Here is a 17,375-nt window from a genome sequence, read left to right on the forward strand (position 1 = left end):
CTCAGTTGGTTAAGAGCTCGCTCAAGAGTTTGAGCTCTGAGCAACAGCGGTTCGAGTCCAGCCCGAGCTGAGCAGCCACTGAGCTGCCAAAAGGTAGCAGGATGGCTCAGCTAAAAAAAATAAAATAAAAAAAAATTAAAAAAAGGAGCATTTGGTGGAGTTAGTGTTTTATATCCTCTACTTGAGAAATAGTTTTAATCTACAATATTCAATCTGAACCAAAAAATGGGGGTGGGGACAAAACCCACAGCTAAATTCAAAGAGAAGATAGGACGGCCAGGGCAGCCCTCGCACCCTCACAGCCGACCCAGGGGCCCAAAGCACTGAGATTCGGAGCAAAGTGCATTCCGGCCACCGCCGGCTGCTCCAAGTCCCCAGGAACCACGGGCCCGGAGGGAGTGGCCCAGCGTGGCTGTGCCCCTGGGCTGCACATGCTCCCGCCTGCTTGCACCTAACGAGATGAGAAAAAGAGAGGAAGATGTTTCCTGCAGGATGTGGGACAAGAGTGTCCACACAGGGACGGTCTGGTGACGAAGCAGCTGGAGAACGGAGCAGCTCCAGCCAGTAAGGTGATGCGTGCTGTGTGTCAGAAACAAGGTAACAGGAGGATGGAAGCCTGGGGGTGCCCTCAGGGGGGAGAAGTCTTAGCAGTCAGAGCTAGGAACACAGCGTGTTCCAGAGAGGGGCCTTTAGGATTCAACACACTCAGGCAGAAGCTGTTAAGACCCTGGGTCAGGAGGTCACGGAAGAGGGGCTGCAGGCTACACGAGTGGTTAACAGATTTTTTTGAAATTGCATCGTGAAATCTAAAAGCAGGAGTCCTGTTAATTCAGGGCAAAGCAGTCATTCCACACGAGGCGTGACTGTGACCTGCCCACCATGGGGGCCGTACCTGGATGTGCGCCATCTCGCCCTGCAGCCTGACCCGGGCCTCCTGGGCTAGCGCGAGCTGCTGCTGGTACCATCGCCGGGCGCTCTGCAGAGACGAGATCTCGGCCTGGGACGCCTGAAGCCTGCTGGTCAGTGTGGCACGCTCCAGCTGCACTTGCTGGAGCTGACTCTGTAAGGCCGCCATCTGCTGTCGCAGGTCATGCACTGGAAGCAAGAAAGCACAGCCACTCAGTCGGACCGCCGTGGCCAGGAGTGATAGCCCCTCCACAGCCGGCATGGCGGTGATGCTCAGTCGCGGTCCTACACCAGGGCGCCTGGGGGAAACACGGTTAGGTTCTGGCCCCGGCATCTCATTGTGTGTGTGTCCCTCTAACGACACGTGACTTCATCCGCACTGCTGATTGACAGCACCAAGCTCACAGTCGGCGCATGTAAGTCAGGCCTCAGCGAGGCTCATCTAACACGTCTTTTCTCCATAAAACATGTCACAGCCTCCTTGCACTTAGGGGCAACCCAGTGGGTTTCATTTTAAACAGCGAAACCACCTCAAAAAGCACAAAACTGTGAAAAAACATGGCCCTAAGTTTGAGGTATGAGAGTGGAAGGAGAAGGCTGGGGTGGGACTCTGCCTCAAGTGCAGTGAGGGCCGACCTCAGGCTTCCAAAAACCCTCGAGTGAGCAGGCGACTCGCCAGCAGGGAACGAGCGACACTGAGTGTCACTGTGGACCCCTGGCTGTGGTCCTGAGTGGCCTGGTGACGCCTGAGAGCCTGAGCAAGCTTGGGCACAGCACAGTGTTGCCAATGCCAGAGAGAACCCACTGGAGTGTTGGTACAGTCAGCTGTTCACACTGATGAGGGCAGGGCAGGGTGGGAGGTGGAGACAGGAAGTGACCGCCCGAAGCACAGTGCAGAAAAAAACAAATATTTTAAATTTAAAATAACACCCAGTATTTGAGAAAATATTTACCACTCTAAATGAGTTTCCAAAAATTGTGTAAAAAGTGACAAAATGACGATGACAGCTTGAGGCTCTGAGACCTCTTTCTGAATTCTTGGGGCCAGACATGTCTAGGAGTGCAAATGGCGGGGTTCTGGAATGGCATCGGAGATGTCCCTGCACGCACAGCGGGTGGACGCTGGCACTGTTGTGGAAAGGAGCTTCAACCTGGTGGGAGCGTGGGGCAGTTCTGCTGCCCTATCAGCTCCGGTCAGGTCAAGCCTTGCAACCCAGAATTACAAAATTACTTTTGAGTTTGGAACTTTGTGGATTTTATAAGTTTCTCAAAGGACTGGGTAGCGTAAAATGCTGAAACACTAAAAACATGCTCAAACACTAAAAACAATCTACTATTTTGTTTCTCAGCTGGCACTGTCTTTTTTATAGTTATCACATTAAAGCCTTTGAGACAGCAGTTGGTCACATTTTCTTTTATGCCATCAGACCTGAAACCTACTGTGACAAGCCTTATGGCCAAGATGCCACACTGAGAGACGGGCCCTTCACAGCAGCCCCACTGAGCCACGCAGACAGCTAAATCTGCCTGCGGTGGAGGACCCAAGCCCAGGCTGAGATGGAGATGTCCCAAGCAGGCGGCCCATCTTCCTAGCGCCCCCAGGGTGAGAAGACAGCATGGCACACGGGCCACGGTGCTCCGGCATGGCCTGTCACCAAGGTCCCCTGGACTCTGCTATCCTGCTTGGTCATTATCCAGGGGACTCCCACAAGGGTTTAGCTAGAGCCAAAGCTGAACTTAGGAAGGACAAATGAAGGTTTGTAATCAACAGTCTAAGTGTGTCTTTTCCGTACTTCACCCAGAACCTGCACTGCTGAGGAATCTCAGCTGTAGCCCCCAAATGGCAATGGACTCTGAGGGCAAAGTGAGTGGAGTGACTGCTCTCAAGGTCCAGAGTCCACTTATAAGACCTCAGGCCTCCCCTGTGCACGTGCAGAGACGGACACCACCCCAGGGCTGGGAAGGTGACCTACTTCAAAAAGGCGGCGCCCCCCGCAGCCCAGCACACAGGCAGGCCGACAGCTCCCGGCTTTCCCCAGGTCAACGCACCTGTGTTGTCCTTACTGAGCATGCTGCCCTGCATGTCCTCCACTTTGGCCAGCAGTCGGCGGTACTGCTCCTCTGCCACCTGCAGGTCGCTGTTGGAGGATGCCAGGCTGGCATTCTTGGCTTCCAGCATGTTCTGCAGGTCGGTCATGGCTCGCTCCAGGTCCCAGCAAGACTGCTTCAAGGTGTCCACCTCTGAGCTGAGTGAGTCTTGCTTCTGCTGGCTGCTGTGACTCTGCTCCACGTGTGCCTGCAGCCGGGCGTCCAGATGTGCGAGCTGCGCTTGCAGCTCCGCCTTCTCTTTAAGCGCCTGCAAAGGTCACCAACAGCACACTGATGCTCAGGCGACTGCCATCTCCACCCTGGGTATGAAGCAGCAGCCATAGCGAACCACTAACATAAGGAGAGGTGTGGCCAGGCGAGCTATGGAGGAGAGCACCGTGTTTTCCACACCACTCGGTCATCCAACATGACCGTTCTCCCCACAGAGGGCAGATTCTCCAGACAGGCCAAGGGGGCAGGAGGACGACTGGAACCTGCCTGCTTTCTGCACGGTGACATCGGAGCCGGGCAGCGCATGGGGATGACTATGTGAGCGCCCATCTACCCGCTAGGATGCTGGGAAACATATTTGTTCAAAACCCCAAAAACCGTGCAAGAACACGCACACACAGTAAGAATAGCAGAAGCCCTGGGGGACCTCAAAGATGGAGAGCAGTGAGGCTCGGACTGGAAGGTGGGCTGGCAGATGGTGTCTGCAAGGAGACACTGCTATTCCCTGGGGGGCTCTGAGGGCCCCAGCCAGGCCCCTGGGCATGGAGCGGCCTGTGGCATCTCCCTGTGCTGGGCGGCAGGGCCATGGGACCACTGTGTGCAGATAAAGCGGGAGTGAGAGGAAAGTGGGGCCTCTAGATGCCCCTGGCCCCGGGCAGCAGCCAGCAAAGGGCGTGCCCCACCCTACCTGAGGTCAGCCTCCAGGGTGTGATGGGAGTTGTACATCAACACACCCTAGGGCAAGACCAACACCTTGATCACACACTCCACCAACAACAGAACAGACACCCAGAGAAACCGCGTTAAGGGAGCCAGCGCAGCGGGGTTCTAGAGTAGGTGTGTGTTCACGGAGAAGCCACAAAAGGTCGCACCCGGGCAGCCGGCAAGGGTCTCGGTGTGGACACAGCTGAGGAGCAAAGCATTGTCCCAGGACGGTAGGGACACAGAGCAAAAGCAAGATAACGGGGTTGGACAGCCACTCAAGCGGAAACACGCTGGGTGAGCTGTGTTCTGAAGGAAAGTGAAGATCGTGCAAGCTCACAGGCCGTACGGTCTCGGCACAGCGGGCATCTGTGTCCCAGGACGGCACTACACACAGAGCCGCAGTAGACCTGAGTGGCGGGCACACTGGCAGAGTGAACAGCCCCTCCCCCCTCCCGAGAGAAGCACCCTTGCTACTGTGACCTTCCTGCCACCTTGCAGTGCCCGTGTCCCCTGCTCTCCATGCCAGATGGGACAGTTGGATTCAACTGAACTGGTTTACTCTAAATATCGACAGGAAAGCTGAAAATTAAGGGATGGAAATTGATTTTTCAGGCATGCACTAACCAGATAAAGCAAAGTTCATTGTCAGAAAAAGCAGAACCCACAGCAAAAAGTATTAGAGAGGAGGGCCAGCCGAGTGGTGGGTTGGTTAAGAGCTGGCTTGGGATGCCAGAGGGCCCTGGTTCGGATCCCACATATGAGGGTCAGTGACACTGCCCTCCACAGCTAAGATACTGAACAACAGCTCAACCTGGAGCTGGGCTGCCATGAGTTGCCGGCGACGGCGTAGGCTGCAGCCCCTGTGGCAGTGGGTTGCCATGGGCTACCGTGTGTAGCCAGCAGCCAGCGTGAGCGGCNTTCTGAAAAATTCAAAATGGAATTCTATTCCATATCAATTGGGAAGTTATTTGGGAAAGGGAAATGGCAAGGTAGTATAAGATGTCAGACAGGTTTCCTGGTTCCATCTAAGCTTCTCTTTTGTCTCTAAATACTTAACCAATATAGACCTGCCTGTGGCTATACTGGATAGTCTCCTTTGATTTTTCATTATTTTCTCTAAGCTCACAGCAAAATACTTTGGCAGTTTGTTCAGTATTCAATCTAATGGTCTTAAGTCTAAGGAAAGTTGGTAATTGCTTGGCAAATATTAAAGATAGAAATGCAGTTTGAAAATCTAGGGCCGGCCGAGTGGCACGTTGGTTAAGAGCTGGCTTGGGACGCCAGAGGGCCCCGGTTCAGATCCCACATATGAGGGCCAGTGACAGCAGCCAGCGTGAGCGGCCAGCAGACGCAGTGAGCGGCTGTCCAGAAGCCGGCGACTGATCTGCCTCGCCCAGGAAGAGCGCAATGATGGTCCCAACTTGGGCCAGTGAAGCAACGTCATCCACAAGTAGACTGAAGAACAAAACGACAGCAACTTGTCTGTTCCCCTTTCCCCAATTCCCCAGCGTTGTCCCCATCCTCCAATTCCCCAATAAAAATCTTAAAAAAAAAAAAAAAGTATTAGAGGGGAAAAGATGACAATTATAACGTGCCAGAAAAAGGTGAAATCCACCAAAAGAATTAAACTATTTGCGTTGTTTGGTATCTAAGAGCAGAACCAGGAATCTTCTAGGCACATCCTGAGATACAGGGAGACATGGAGCCAGCGCAGTCAGGCGGGAGGCTCACGCCTCGCTCCAAGGCTGACAAGTCAGGCAGACAGGCATGTGGTGCGGCGAGGCAAGCCCGCCATGGCTCGTTCTTAGATGGAAACTCTGGACCCAGCAGCCGGGAGGCACGAGGCACAGGGCACACCCACCAAACATCATTACCTGACTGGCCTCCAGTGACAGGGCCTCTAGCTGTCCTTCGAGTCTGATTTTTTCTTTCAGAACCTGCAACATTTCATCGTGCGTTTCAGCCACAGAACTCTCCAGGGACACGCTGGAGGAAGAGGCAGAGGGTCAGGAGGTGGGAACAGGAGTCACCGTCCTTGGCCGCTTTTCCAAATTCCGCAAACCCTACTGCTCCCCCCCCCTCCCATTTTTTACAATAAAGAAGTAAAAAGATTTCAGTGGAGAGCTGCCAGTCACCGCCCCACCTAGACACCCAGAGCCGGGCAGTTTCAGCCACGACGCATGTGGCTAGAATGGCCCTAAGAGAATGTGAGCCCCGTCAGCAGGGCCAGCTCAGAGGCAGGCTGCACAGGCCCCGGAAGAGCCGGTCCTGACACTGAAGACGGACACTGAGTGGCTCGCGTTCCCTTCTCACAAGCAGCAGGTCTGCATGTAAATGGCTCGGTACAGACCAGGATGGAGTGAGAGATGAGCACCGGCTGGGCCGCCCACCTGCTGCAAACGCTGTCTGCCGGGCTCCGCGTCGTCCCATTGGCCTCCCGGGCCCGATTGTGCTGCTCGGCTGCGGCGGCCTGGAGGACGTCCGAGATGGACGGGAACTGGCCCAGGGAGCTGGCGGCAATCTCCTGGCCACCAACCACATAGGAGGCTTCACGTATGCCCATGGTGCTCACCGGGAGGCCGCCCACCCCTCTGGTGGACACGCTGCTATACGAGGAGCTGTCGCTCTCATTCCCGTCAGCCTCAGATACGTCGTCTCCCATCAGAGACGCATTCTCCAGGCGGTCATCGGCCTCAGGACACAGGCTGACCGCAGACACCACTGATGCTGCGCTGTTTTGGTTTTGCTGCAGGGAGCCCCTGGCAGAGTCCACAGCCGGAACACTTGCGCCAGAACTCCCAACGTCTGCGTCTTCAGTTCTATAGTCAGCCAGAGACCGAATCTTGCTGTATCTGGAGCTTTTTCTCTCCTTTGGATGTGCCAGGAGCCCTAAGCTGCCCACCTTGGGCCCCCGAGGGACACTGGTACGCAGGAAGGAGTATTCCTTTGTCATAGCCACGGCACTGGCCCTTGGTAAGGTTTCTGGGTTCAACATGAGCTCAGGGTCAAGTGTGCTGAAGGGTCTTGCTTTAGTTGCAGGTTGACTGGACTGAGAAAGAAAGAAAAGCACAATTACATTTACAATCGACAAGCAGCATTTAAAACTTGGCATCCGGAAAGGCTGCCGAGCACGCTCTCCCCACGGACCCTCTGTCCCCAGCGGTCTCACTGCCTCCTGTCACGTCAGTGACCAGAGCGAGCACCTGTCTTTAATGGCTGTGGCCTGACCCCCGAAAACACCTTCTAGAGCTGGTCCTCGCCCATCAGACCTCCTTTATCACATGTCCTGGCTACTCTCCACGTTTACTCTTTAGATAGACTTGAAAATTTTCTTCAAGTTAAAAAAAAAGGCCCATTGAATTAGAGCTATCTTAACTTTATAATTACTTACAGGACAATGAGCTGTTTCCCTCCATTTATTCATCCTGCTCACATGTCCTCGCAAACAGTCATTCAGTGTTCATCTAGAGTCTCAGCCTCAGCCATTTTTATTGCCATTTTAATTGAATGCTTAGTTCATTGTTTTATTGTTATTATAAGTTATTACCTTTCCCCACTAATATTATAACTGGTCACATGAAGATAACAACTGATTCTCAATATTTGTATTTTCTGAACCATAATTATTTTAACAACTTTATAATACTTAATAAACTTGTAATAATAATTTTATACTTGATTCTCTAGGGTTTTCCAAGGCATCACCATCACCTGCAAACAACACGTCTCCTCTTTTTCAATGTTTACATTTCTTACTTATTATTCTTACATCATCATATTAGCTAGAACTTCCCTAGTGGCCTTATATGACATTGGGATGAAGGAAGACGCTGTTGCTTATTGCTATTTCAACGTGACTTTTACAGAGAAGTCATCAATCCTGCATTATTCTACAAAGTCAGAGCAACCCTAGTGGGGTGGGGGACAGGGAAGAATGAAAAACATCTCAAAGTGATACTGGGATTAACTGGCAGAAAAACTGAGCAAGAGTAGCCAGAACAGAATAAGGGGCATGGGGCAGGGTGGACTGGACCCCCAGATGTTGACACACACTGTAAAGCTGCAACAGTCAGATCCCCGAGAACTAGAAAAGCAGCAGACAGGCTGATGACACAGAGCACAGCCCAGGAATTGCCCGAGGATGGTGACTTTGCAGATATGTAAGGAGCACCCCAGGAGGCAGCAGTGACCATGGGGGAGAGAGACGCCCAGAGCCACAGTTCCCTCTTGGGGAAAACAAATGGCCAACCCTGATGGGGACTCATCACTACTAAACATTTACTGAAAGCTTTTTTTTTTCAGCTGAGCCATCCTGCCACCTGTTGGCAGCTCAGCGACAACTCAGCTCGAGCCGGGAATAGACCCACTGATGCTCAAAGCTCGCACTCTTGAGTGAGCTCTTAACCAACTGAGCCACTTGGCTGGCCCTTCACTGAATGCATTTATTTTTAAAAGTTAATTTAAAATTCTTTTTTTTTAAAGATTTGGTTTTTTATTGGGGAATTGGGGGGATGGGAACAGCGCTGGGGAATTGAGGGAAGGGGAACAGACAAGTTGCTGTCTTAGTTCTTCAGTCTAGTTGTGGAGGACATTGCTTCACTGGCCCAAGTTGGCACCATCATTGCGCTCTTCCCGGGCGAGGCCGATCAGCTGCCGGCTTTAGGACGGCCGCTCATGGTGGCTGCTGGCCGCTCACGCTGGCTGCTGGTCACACACGGTAGCCCATGGCAACCCACTGCAGCAGTGGCTGCAGCCTATGCTGTCACAGGCAACTCATGGCAGCCCAGCTCCAGGTTGAGCTGCTGTTCAGCATCTTAGCTGTAGAGGGCAGTGTCACTGGCCCTCATGTGTGGGATCCGAACCGGGGCCCTCTGGCATCCCAATCCAGCTGTTAACCATCGCGCCACTCAGCCGGCCCTAAAATTCTGTTCACTTGAAATTTTTAAAGTCCACAGAAATGTTGGACAAAGTGAGAAACGAACATTCCCTCTTGCCCGGAGTCACTCAAAATGATTTATAAGCTGCTTTTATCAGCAGCCTGACAAGAGTTCTGTGCCCGAGCCGGATGGATGACAGCACATCCTACCGGCATGCGTATCGGGTGTGTGTGACACGGCACATATGCTAACTCTGCATGCCAAGTTCAGGAGAAACTGTACCACACATAAAACAAACAACGAAGGAGGCCCAGAACCAGCTGCTCGCACACAGAGGAACGACACCCACGAGTGTGCTGTCTGCAATTCCAACGGCAGGTGTAGGAGTAAAACGTGCTTCCTCCAGGGGAGGTGGGCAGACAGGCAGGACCCAGACCCCTGCTGGAGTCTCCCCAAGGGCTGGGGACCGGAGGATGGAGGGTCTTTGTGCAGAAGTATAGAAGCCCACCCAGGACTGCACCTGGCAGCTCTCCACACGTGAGGACTCACCCTTTCCTGATGGCGCTTCACCCTGTACTGTGCCAGCTGTTCTTCCAGCCGCCTCTGAGCCTGCAGTCGGACCTGTTCCTCCTTCTCCAGGGGCACTGAGGCCTCTGTTGAGCCTGTGGTGGGGAAGCGGCCATTCAGAAACTCACAAAGCACCAGTGCACAGAAGACAGGTCAGAACAGCAGTGTGGCTGTTCTGCATTCAATTACCAATGGATTTAGCTTCTAAACAAGGCACGGCTGTCCAGTTTGGAAGGACGACTTCCAGATAGAGAAAAACCTGTGAGCCTTGGACACTGGCCACAGGCCACAGGCAGGACCTACCCAGGGTCTGCGCTCCTGCCATGAGGGCATCACTCCCTATAGCACCAGCTGGCACAGCAGGACATGGGCGACTGGTGCCTTAGTGACAAGGCAACTGCGTTCAGTTGGTGCTGTGTTAAGCGCTGAGGCTCAGGGGTCCTCGGACCTCGCCGAGCTCTAACACTGACCTCTGATGTCACAGGAATGAGTGAGGAGCAGTCCTGATGGAATTACACTGTCACGTGGTCATGTCACACCAAACGTGCTCTCTTTATGCAGCTACATTTGGAGATATAGTGTGATCCACAGCTTACCTGAATTCCTGCAATAATGACTCATGTTATATTTTTGGCCAATAACAGGCTTTAAAATATCGAAACCCAAGCCTTTTATTTTGGGTAATAAAGGGCTGAATAGTCAGTGCAATGGTACAGCAGTCACACATGTCTCCCCTTCAGCACATGTGTGTGGAACACTACAGAGGGGACATGCTGATGAGAGCAGGTAATGTCCTAATTTGACCTCCTTCAGATGTGGGCTCTCAGGAGACGGGCAGCTGTTGTTTTAAATGACCCCTGAAACCTGAGCAGTTGCCAACAAGTTCACCAGGAACCCACCAATGTTGTTACTAATTTGTGCACTATCACTGAAAAGATCTCTAGTGCTTTTCACCAGGCCAAGTGGTCCAGGTGGCAGAAACCCAAAGGTCAGGAACCCGAATCAGCAAACAAGACTGGAGACACGGCCTAGGGTCAGGGTGATGGGCGGACACTTGCCCAGAAGGCAGCGGCAGCCACAGGTTGTTGCCATGTGGGCACCTGGGGCCAGAGCACACCCACCCCTCAGATCAGGAGTACAGGCCTCTACACGATGTCTCTTGACTTAAAATGTTAACAGTTAGTTTACAGAAAATTTAAAACACACTACGGGGGCCGGCCAAGTGGCTCAGTTGGTTAAGAGCTCGCTCAAGAGTGTGAGCTCTGAGCAACAGCGGTTCGAGTTGAGCTGAGCTGAGCTGCCAACAGGTGGTAGGATGGCTCAGCTAAAAAAAAATAAAAAAACAAAACAAAACACTACAGCCCCAACAAAATAATGCCTGTGAAGAAAAAGCAAACAATCCAAAAGAAAATGGGCCAAACATATGAACCGACAGTTCACAGAAAGAAATGGCCAAATGGGCGGCAGAGAAAAAGATGCTCGAACCTCCAGTAACCGGGGAGCTGAGTTGCAAGTTATAGTAACAAGGAAGCATCAGCAGCGGTAAGGCTGGCGGAAAGAAGCCTGTCCCCGAGGACGCGAGAGGCAGTCCTCGCATCATCAGGCACGGCAGCAGGACTCCCGTGAGGTTTTGAAAAAGCGCCCTTCTCTGGCCAAGAAGCCTGCATCTGGGGTGTCCCCAAGGTTCAAATGCGCTGCCGCTCGGGCTCCCGGGCAGCCTGGCCAGAATGCACGTGGGGATGCAGCAGACAAGAGGCACTCTCGGCACGGCAACACCAAGTGAGAAAACGTGAGCACATAATCACATTTAAAAACATGAGCCCAACCGGCTGTTTAGAGGCCTGGAAGGGACCCTGTGAGAGGGTGCTGGGATGAGACACTGAAGGGGAGGGAGCAAGGGGTGAAAGCAACATGTGTGTCCTGGTCCCATCAGGTAAAATCTCGGGCAAGTAGGTGGGAGACAAAGGCCTGGTGCTTTCTTGGGCTCACAGGCTGCCAGTGTGTGACTTGTTCAGCCCTGAATCCCCAGGGATCAGCACAAAAATAAACGCTGATTAAAGTAACTCGTAAAAGAAAGCTTTCAAAGTGTAAGTGTCGAGATCAATTTCCCACTGGCTGCCTGCTCCAGGTGGCAGAAGATGCACGCAGGCCCACCCTGTAGGTCAGACCTTGAGCACCACGGCCAATCCCGGACCATGCAGCGCCGTGGCTCTGTAAAGTGGAGCTATCTGATCAACGCACAGTCCACCAGTGACAAAACAGACCATGGCAGGGTGACGAGCAGGGAGCTGGTCAGGGCCCGTGCCTCTGAGGGGCAATGAGAGGCAGGGGCTCGGGAGGGGGCTGGGAGAGAGCGGGGAGGAGCCGGGGGGAAGGGATGCTTACACAGTTGAGTTTCTTGCATAGGAAGACTCAGCCTGAGAGACTGCAAAGCTTCTTTTCTAACACTGCCCTCAGCACTAGTCCCCTGAGACTTCCTTAGGTTGTCATGGAAACCAGCCACACCTGGAGGGGCATCAGGACCCACTGGGCTCTTGGTGGGACCGAGAGCCGCTGGAGGGTCTGAGAACTGTGGCGTCGGCCCATTCTCACAGGTGTTCCCCTGGCTGGGTGTGCCCCGGCTTTGTCCTCCATCGGCAGCTCGGTTTGCTTCGACACTGGCACCTAGAAGAGAGAGAACAATGGGCTATCAGGATCGCAACACCCAGATCAAGGTGTTTTCCAGACACACAGCTAAAACAGGAAGAGACAATCTAGAAATGTGAGCACGAGCAAACCTCACACCCTGTCTGTTCCCTCTGAGAGGACAGCAGGCCCTCATTTTCCTGCGGGCGGGGACAGGGGAATGAGTCGCCTGACCTTTCGGGGCGACAGTCTCATCTCCGGATGCCCCCACCCTCCACTTGGGTTGAAGAATTTAAGTAGTAACGTTTCCTTTTCTTCTGAACGAGACCAATGAGAAACCTGATGAAACTTTTAAAAAAACAGCAAAAGGAAAATGCTTAAAGTATAGCTGACAATGTGTCACCACAGTACTAATCAGCCACAGCCTCATGTTCAGAAAGGGCTGATTCCAGTCATTTCGGAGCATAAATGTACCGTCCAAAATGAGAAACCTGAGGCCAACAGCGAGTCTGGCCAGTGACAACTGCACACCCATTGCGAGCTCAGCTTCCCCCACTCTCACTATCACATGTACACTTGTTTACACACTAAACCTATTTCCTTATCCAATGGAGAAACGGAAGAAAGACTTCTTACGTAGCCCCTCAACCTGGTGGGCCAGCCAGTCGGCAGATGAAGAACCAAGATGGCATGTGCAGGGAGGAAGGGGCTTCCAGACGGGGCTCCAGTGGTGCCCTGCCCAGCACCGCCTGAACCTCTCAGGGGTCTGTATCCCCTGGGTCTGTGACATCCCAGCATGCACCCAGGAAAGTCCCCTTTGCACAGCAAATTCAGAATGGGTTTCTATCACTTGAAATGTGAGTCCCAACTAAGACGGCTACTCAGTCACCTCTCCCTGAAAGGGAGACCAGAGTGCCAGTGGGCGCCACAGGCATGAAGCAGGGTGAGGGGCCCGACCACGGCCCTGACACGGCGGTCGGCCCTACACACCAGCCCTTTCAGCTCCACTGCGTGTGTGTGCGCGCGCGTGCGTGCGTGCGTGTGTGTGTGTGGTGGGGGTTGCCGGCATTTCAGATACAAGCTAATCACGATATTACTTCCTCATGTGTTTACACATCTGGGAGAGTCTGAAACCTTACTGTTTGTGTAACAAAGTCGTTTTTGAGTATCATATTGCACTTAAAAACATATTTGAAAGTAGGAAGGCCCAATAAACAAGACTACTGTTTCTGAACACAGCCTAACTGCGGACAAACAGATAGCAATGACAGACGTGTCCCAAGTCCTGGTTTTCCGTGTGCACTTCTGGTGTCACGACGTCCCTAGAGTACGGGCAGCACTAGTCCTCTGTCCTACACTAGGAGACAGGGAGGCCTCATCGTGATTCTTAGTGGGCCTCAAAGCTGGCTCCCCATCCGTCTGTCCACTGTGGAGCTTTTGGTCTCGGGCCCACGGCGTCACCGGCCTCAGCTGGCATGCCAGGAGTGCCATCAGAACAGCTGTTTAGGTGCCTGAACATTGTTTCACAAGAACCAGAATGCAATTCTGCTATAAATCACTACACGCCCTGCCATTTTCAGGCACACGCTGCACTGACTTTCCTGACCAGGACAACGCAGGAGGACCGAGTAGCTCACCTGTGCTGCTGATGCACAAATACCCCAGCAGCTGACAGGCACTCGCACTCCAATAACTCTCAGGTCACTACTGGACCTTCCTGGATCCTAGTCAGCACGTAGACTGTGAAGCAGGGAACAGGCCCTAAGGGGAGCGTGCCCCATCCCACTGGAGCAGACAGTGTAACACCCCTATCCTGCTCAACATGCATGGTGCCCGACTGGCAGCTGGCTTCAGCTAAGGAGATCACTCATCCGGTTACTGAAAACGCACTTTGAATGAGCAGCTCACCATGGTCTTAGACAGCACAGTCCTCCGAAGCCCAAGCTCAGCCACATCCTCCTGTTTAAAGGCAAAATGTCAGCAGCACAGAGCAGCTGGTGACTTACACTGAGCTTCATCCCACTGGTCAGGCGGTGCCAGCGAGCCTGAGGGCGTCAGGATGGCGTCGCGGTGAGGGGAGGTGCCGCCGCTGGACCCATCCTCCAGGGGGCCGGCCTGCATGGCTGGCGTACCATCCATGGTCACGATGACACAGGCTGGGCTGACACTCGGAGGCTACAAGCGAGCTGCTGGCAAGTTCGGTTTCTGCCATCACCAATAGTCAAGAGCTCCTGGGAAGGGCAGCACTAGGTTTTCCATTTTCGGGAGACTTAAAGTCTCATAAATGGCTCGAAATCAAAGCAAGTAATATCATGACACCTGATAGGAGGGAAAAGATAATATTATGCAACTTCACCTGTCAGATTTTAAGTAACAATTCCCAATTAGCATCTGTATAATATAATAAACAAATACAGACTGATTCATTCAACGAATCATCCTTGGCACCTAGGGCATCCTAGGTTTTGAGGGTAAAATGCTGAACCAGCCATCCTGAGGGCACCTACTGTGGTCACTAGTGCTGGCTAAAGATGGTTCTGCAAAGACAGAGCAGCTCCATAAATGGCACTGACATCGTCACAGGTGGCCACTGAGCTGGGGGGTGGTGCTTGAACACCTGAAAAACTGAGGTTTTATTATTTAAATGTGACTAATTTGAGAGTAAACACTGCAGGTACCCTAAGTGCTCACAAGACAGGCTTCCCTTTCGGGACCCCTGGCGGGCTGGTGCCAAGGCCACAGCTCAGAGCCTCAGGGGCAAAGTCAAAGAAGCCAGTGCAGGGGACACAGTGACTGCACCGCACAGGGGGCGGAGGAGCGACGGAAGGAAGGGCAGCACAGCATGTGGACAGAGCATTCACGCAGGGACCAGCCAATCCTTCACTTGTAGGAGGATCAGCCGCCTTTTAGCCCATCTGCTCAGCTCGGTTTAAAGGAGCAAAACTTTACCCAAAGTTTGGCGACTGCTTATCGCTGCTGAAGTACGCTAAGGATGTCATCATCTGATCTCATCCACAGATGAGGTGCGGGCTAGTATTCACTGTGCAGAAATGTTGGCATTTACTGCCCTTAAAATAAGTTTCATGTTATCCTCTGTTCTGTTCTGTTTCCCATGTTTCAGCACAAAGTCACACGACTTTCCTTTGCAGCTCACCAATCCCACACATTTTAGGTAAGAGCCTAGCGGTGGCCCTCACAGAGGGGGCAGTAGGGTGCAGTGTGCCTGGTTCTCCAGAAGCATGTACCCTGACAATCCTCTCTCATCCTATCATGGGTGAGCAGGCACCCACTGTGGCTGGCATCACTCGCCCTGCCCACACAGCTAATGGCCAGTCATGGACTGTCCCTTTGCGAACCCAGGAGTTGGGCTTGCAGCTCTAATAACCCACACATTCCTCTCGCTGTCTGGCCCCTTACAGGCCAAAGACACTGTGGGTTAACATTAGTGCTAGTAGGAATATAATAGAGCCGTATCTACTACTAAGCGTGAAACTAGCACCTTGGTTAGCACTAGAAAGGACTGCTGACAGACACGTGTGGAAACACGAGGAACCTGAATCCACAGCAGCTCATGAAAAAAGCCCTGGGCACCAGTCCGGTTCCTGGAAATACTCAAAGATTGAAGCGACGTCTGATTGGAAATGAAAGGAGTTACTGAGGCTGGCCAGAACCTGACCCTGTGTACAATGCATTCTCAATCTCATTTTTGTCTCTACAGTAACTGGTAACCTCTTTCATCCCCGAGAGACTTTCCAGGTGGGAGGGGAGGGAAGGAGGGAGAAGGGGCCCTGGGAGGACCCACACCTGTACTTGTACCTTCCACAGGCCCCTCTGAAAAAAATCACCGTTTCCCAGGCTCCCGGCTTCATGGAAAACCACCACAACGCCCCGGAGCCTGCCTCTCAGCCACAACCCCAGCAACCCCTGGGCTGGCTGGTGGGAAGTTGGCCAGGCCAGGATGACATGCTACAGAGATGCCTACAAGGCAAGGGAGGCACGTTAGCAGCACAGGATGGCCAAGCTGTCCCCTTCATTGCAGCCTTGCCACTTCAAGGACAGACGATGACAGACAACACGTAAAAACAGTAGGGAGCATGGAATCAACTGTCACTGCATATGGCATCGCATATGTGCTGGCCATTCCAATGAGTCCCGTAACAAAACAAAACGTCTGTATTTTGCTCTGAAATGTGGGTGCAGATGTCCAGGCCACCGCTGTGCTCCCTATGATGCGTGAAAGGATGACAATGACAGATGAATGCTAGTCAGGCGGAAGCTGGTCCCTCTGCTGTGGGTGGCCTCCTCCCCTTGACCGCCAGGCAAATTCCCACGGATCCCTCCCTGTCTACCCGCAGGCGTGGCTCCCGACTCTCCTGGCCTCAGGTACAGCGCCTGCCTGGCCCACGCCTGTCTGCACAACACGCCTGTGTGCACATCCCAGGTAAGAGCCTGGAGGCAGAGGCCACCACTCTGGACTGCCCAGCGCCTCGGACATCCCTATTAGAGTGCTGCCCAACCTACCACCAAGTCCCACCACTTAGAGCCCAAACTAGTGGTTCCACAACAAGATGAGTGTTTGCATCCGGGAGTGTCGACACTGCCTTTTCGAGTACAGAAAAACTCTAACTATTCCTACTCCAAGTACCTGGGAACTATACTTCCAATAAGGGACAAGGGTGAAAGGACACCCTAGGCCAGGTAGCAGTGTCACCTGGGTGAGAAAGGGGAGGAGCACAGCCTGTAGGACCGCAATTACCTACTAAAGACAGAACATGCCAGACAGAGATGGGAAGTAGAGGGGCAGCCAAGGAGCTGCAGAGAGAAATGTGCCACTGAGGCACGTGGTGACAGCACCTGGACTGATGCTGCCCAAGAGAGGGAACACTGGCTGAGATGTCCGAGGTCCACTGCTGAAGGCACGCCAAACACGGAGACAAATGTGTCAGCTGTCGGAACCCGACTCCATCACATACTCCAATCACTGAATTCCCTCTTCGGATTTCTTGCTAAACAAGAGACCTTTGATGCCCAAGCAGTCCCCCCTCAGGAGAAGGCTGGTGCAGCCTTCCAGAACACGAGACCCCGTGGCTGGGGCTTGTTCTGTCACTCATGAAGATGGCTCCTGTTCCCACATGGCTCCTTCTGAAGCCAGACAAGACACAGAGCTCACTGACTGCCCAGAGTGGCCGCTGGGGGAGCGATACTTCTCCCTGTGGGTAAGAAACTGGCATTGTCTGTCATCCTCAGCCTCATGTGAATTTTACTTCGCATGACTCAGTCGTTCGGGGCCTCATGACCTCAGACTGTTGACAAAAACAGGACGAGGAGGAGGGTCAGACAGCTGGGAGCACATCACAAGGAAGCTGTTACTAGTAA

General features: G+C 53.0%; 1 protein-coding gene across 7 annotated transcripts in view; it reads right to left on the bottom strand.

Moving 5' to 3' along the window:
- The window catches only part of GOLGA3 (golgin A3), a 38,566-nt gene that overhangs the window by 18,924 nt on the left and 2,267 nt on the right, over nt 1–17,375 (bottom strand). For 4 of the 7 annotated variants that reach the window (XM_019631955.1, XM_019631958.1, XM_019631954.1 and 1 more), the window contains exons 2-8: nt 14,006–14,318; nt 11,760–12,038; nt 9,357–9,469; nt 6,321–6,979; nt 5,805–5,916; nt 2,956–3,262; nt 893–1,095 (exon numbers count right to left, since the gene is read on the bottom strand). In XM_019631955.1, the coding sequence (XP_019487500.1) occupies nt 893–1,095; nt 2,956–3,262; nt 5,805–5,916; nt 6,321–6,979; nt 9,357–9,469; nt 11,760–12,038; nt 14,006–14,138 (1,806 nt within the window). In that variant the 5' untranslated portion in view covers nt 14,139–14,318. Of the gene's footprint in view, nt 1–892; nt 1,096–2,955; nt 3,263–5,804; nt 5,917–6,320; nt 6,980–9,356; nt 9,470–11,759; nt 12,039–14,005; nt 14,319–16,853; nt 16,873–17,375 lie in introns of those variants that run through there. The other 3 variants (XM_019631959.1, XM_019631961.1, XM_019631956.1) reach the window with 2 other exon arrangements.

This window comes from Hipposideros armiger, unplaced genomic scaffold (assembly GCF_001890085.2).
Source record: "Hipposideros armiger isolate ML-2016 unplaced genomic scaffold, ASM189008v1 scaffold_1055, whole genome shotgun sequence".
Lineage (NCBI taxonomy): Eukaryota > Metazoa > Chordata > Mammalia > Chiroptera > Hipposideridae > Hipposideros > Hipposideros armiger.